Source organism: Sinocyclocheilus grahami, unplaced genomic scaffold (assembly GCF_001515645.1).
Source record: "Sinocyclocheilus grahami isolate Dianchi unplaced genomic scaffold, SAMN03320097.WGS_v1.1 scaffold12.1, whole genome shotgun sequence".
In the NCBI taxonomy this organism is placed as follows: Eukaryota; Metazoa; Chordata; class Actinopteri; order Cypriniformes; family Cyprinidae; genus Sinocyclocheilus; species Sinocyclocheilus grahami.
In genome coordinates, this window is record NW_015505191.1 from 509474 (window position 1) to 512898 (window position 3425).

General features: G+C 36.5%; 1 protein-coding gene across 1 annotated transcript in view; it reads left to right on the forward strand.

The window, feature by feature from the left end:
• Positions 1 to 3425, forward strand: part of LOC107596815 (transcription factor BTF3-like) — a 7366-nt gene that overhangs the window by 3609 nt on the left and 332 nt on the right. The window contains exons 5-6 of the mRNA XM_016287658.1: positions 2258 to 2314; positions 3316 to 3421. Coding sequence (XP_016143144.1) covers positions 2258 to 2314; positions 3316 to 3362 — 104 coding nt within the window. The 3' untranslated portion in view covers positions 3363 to 3421. The remainder of the gene's footprint in view (positions 1 to 2257; positions 2315 to 3315; positions 3422 to 3425) is intronic.

The window sequence follows — 3425 nt, forward strand, 5'->3', positions numbered from 1 at the left end:
TTTCTAGGCGAAAGCAAAAGCACTTTATTTGGCCTTCCGAAAGTAGATGCATTTAGGAATCTTTAAGATCACTTACAACAGAACCGCAATGCATTTTATGGATGACCGTTTCGTGAACCTAGGAGAGGATCTGGCGCTTCTGAATCAGCTACTGTTTTGTTATTAGTTTAAGTATTTGCTATTGACTGTTCAAATGCGGAGTTTTGTGCATCGTGTGTGTGTGTGTGTGTGCGCGTGCGTGCGTGCGCGCGCGAGAGGGAGCGAGACACATCACAGTGGAGTTAGCTGTCTTAACCGTGGCTTGTGTACTGCAAACACATATTCATCACTGTGTCTGTCACGAGACTCTGTTCCCCTTTCGGGCTCTGTCTTTACATTTATTTTGAAAGATGAAGCTGCGATTATGGTAAGGGGCGTTACATTTCCGATGAGTGCTTGTGGTGTTCGGCCAATCACAATGCACTGGGTCTGCTGGCCAATCAGAGCAGACTGCGCTTGTCGTATAATGTGAAGTAGAGTGGTCATTTTCCATTCTTATTTATAAATCGATTGAAAATTACATGGGGCAGACGAGCTTATTTGTGGAGTGATCTGAATCTGCGGTTTTTCTCATTTTATAAATCAAATTACATCGCTGAGAAAATGGATGCTAAATGACAACAAAAGCACTGCACAAAACCGTGCAGTGCCAAAAGTCGCAATAATGGTAATCAGTAGTCAATTCACTTATATTTATGTATGATACAGCGGTTGCTATTTCATAGTTAATGAAGCCCAAGTGCCATTTACAGGCCTATTATGTGAAGTGTAGGCTGGCGAAATGGTGACGTGAAAGGACTTTATTATATTTCCATTTTTGATAATTATGCAGCGTTATGGAAAGTGTCTTGCGCTCCTCAAGCCTGCATTTATTTGGTCAAAAATACAGGGAAAAAACGTAATTGCGAAATATTACAATTTAAAAATGTTTTTCTATTTTAATATACTTTAAAATATCACTTATTTCTGTGATGCAACGCTGAATTTTCTGCTTACTCCAGTCTTCAGTGCATGATCCTTCAGAAATCATTTATTCAGCATTTAATATGCCGATTTATAATCAATGTTGGAAACGGTTGTGCTGCCTGTTATTATTATTATTATTATTATTATTCTTTTTATTTTATTTTATTTTTGGAGCCTGTGATACTTAGTTCATTGATAAAAAAATTAAAGAACAGCATTTATTCAAAATAGAGATGTTTTCAATCAATATCAATCTTTACTATCACTGTTTCTATCAATTTAACAAATCCTTGCTGAATAAAAACTAATTTCTTTAAAAAAAAATAAAAAACTGACCCCAAGCTTTTGAATGGTAGTGTATATTACAAAAGTAATATTTTAAATAAATGCTGTTCTTTTAAAACTTTTTATTCAACAAAGAATCCTGAAAAAAGTATCACAGGTTTCCAACATTGATAATAAATCAGCATTGCATAAAATGTATTTTAAAGTACCGGTATATTAAAATTGATCAAATAAATGCAGGCTTGAGGACCATAAGTGACTTCTTGCAAAAATGGTAATGTATCCAAACATTTGACCTATTTATTTTTTTTTTAAAACATTGCCCCTATTTTACATTTGAGCCCCTGCCTCTGAGGAACTCTCTGCACGTCCCTGACTAACAAACCCCAGTTTGGAAATATTGGTCTAAAGAAAGACTAACACCACGTTCACATGTTTTCAGTTCTTTGATGTTAGTTAATGGCCACATCACATGCGTGCAAACAAAATGGTTCATTGATTGTAGTAAGATTTTTTTGTTGCCATTTTAATTTTATATTATATTTTAATTATTAGTTTTTCCTCAACTTACAAACCCCAGTTTGTGTAACCTTAGTCCAAAGCAAACATGAACTACTAATTTTACATGCAAAATCCACTGTAGTTGAAAGTGGATGTTTTTTTTGTTTGACCCAGTGGATTTTCCCCCTAATTTTGGTTAATGAACTTCTGAAGGCTTTTTAATCCTGGTAATTGTTAGGAGTGTTATTTCTTTCTCTTTTAGGGCTTATGATTAATCTGAGCTCATGAATCCCATAATATAGGCATGCTTAGCCTTGTGATTATGAAAATTATAATTTGTAGTCTAGTTTCTTGACAGTGTTGTCATTGTAGTTTATTTTTGTAAATGCTCTAGAATCTGCAACTAACAATGGTGATGATTTTTATTTTTTTTGTACGTTATTTTAAATTCTCCATTTTCTTGCAGTTGGTGATGGAAAGGCACCAGTAGCTGGTGGGGAGGAAGATGACGATGAAGTTCCAGGTCAGTATGTTGCTCTGAAACTTCCCCCCCCCCCAATTTCCATTTTTTTTAAATTATCTCTCGTATTTTAAGTCGTAGCATTAACCATAAGATTGTTTGCTTACATTTTCTATTATTCCTTGTGTATTTTATGTCTCCTAGCTTGAGCTTCACAATTATTACCATATGGGTTTCTGTGCGTGTGGTAATGTAAGCAAAGCACACTTGCTTATGTTAGGGCAGTGTCTCAGCTTGTGGTGTGGAAATGTCCAAAGAAGGAGGGTCTCAGCAGGTTGTCTTGGCTCTTACATTGTCATCATATACAAGTGTTTAAAATCTCCTCTATTGTTTATGAGCACTGAAGGTTCGGTTTGCTTTTCTTTTTATAGAGAGGGGGTCGAACACATACGGTTGCTATTACAATTCCCCAGTTCTCCTCCCTGAGCAAACTCCAGTTAGTAACCCAAGTCTTGCACATGTACAGTATGATTACATCTCCGACACTGCAAAATTAGCTCACCCGTGTGATGACAAAAAGGGTTAACAGCTTGTGCTATTGTGCCCATTACTGAGATTCAACCTTTTCTGTCCCCTCTCAAAACAAAGTCTAGCCTTCTGTTAGTGATTTCCATTCTGATGCCCTGAGGCAGAGAAGTTGATGTTCCATTTGATCAGATTTCATCTCCTAAAAGGCAACCTGCTTTTGATCCTCAATGGTTTCATTTTTACAGCTGTGGACTTTTCAGTCCCCCAGTGCTCGTTTATGTTCTCTATGGAAATTACTTACACACGTGGGCACAGAAGTGAGAGAGAAGCACAGAAATTGCCTTTCAGATCATGTTTCTATAAACCTTTACAGATTGTTTCATAAAGATGAGATTTAGTTTTTCAATCTCCTTATTTATTGGATGTCCAGTGTTTCTTCATAAATCCTGTTTTCCACAAGTGTTCAGTTTTTAATCCCTTTGAATTGTCAGTTTGAATTTGAATTGTTTTACTGAATCCTTGTTTTCTCTTTGCAGACCTTGTGGAGAATTTCGATGAGGCTTCAAAGAATGAGGCAAATTAACTTCACGGGAAGGAAAGACGTTTGAAATCTCTGGTCTCAGCGGAGACTTGTGGGACTCCACCC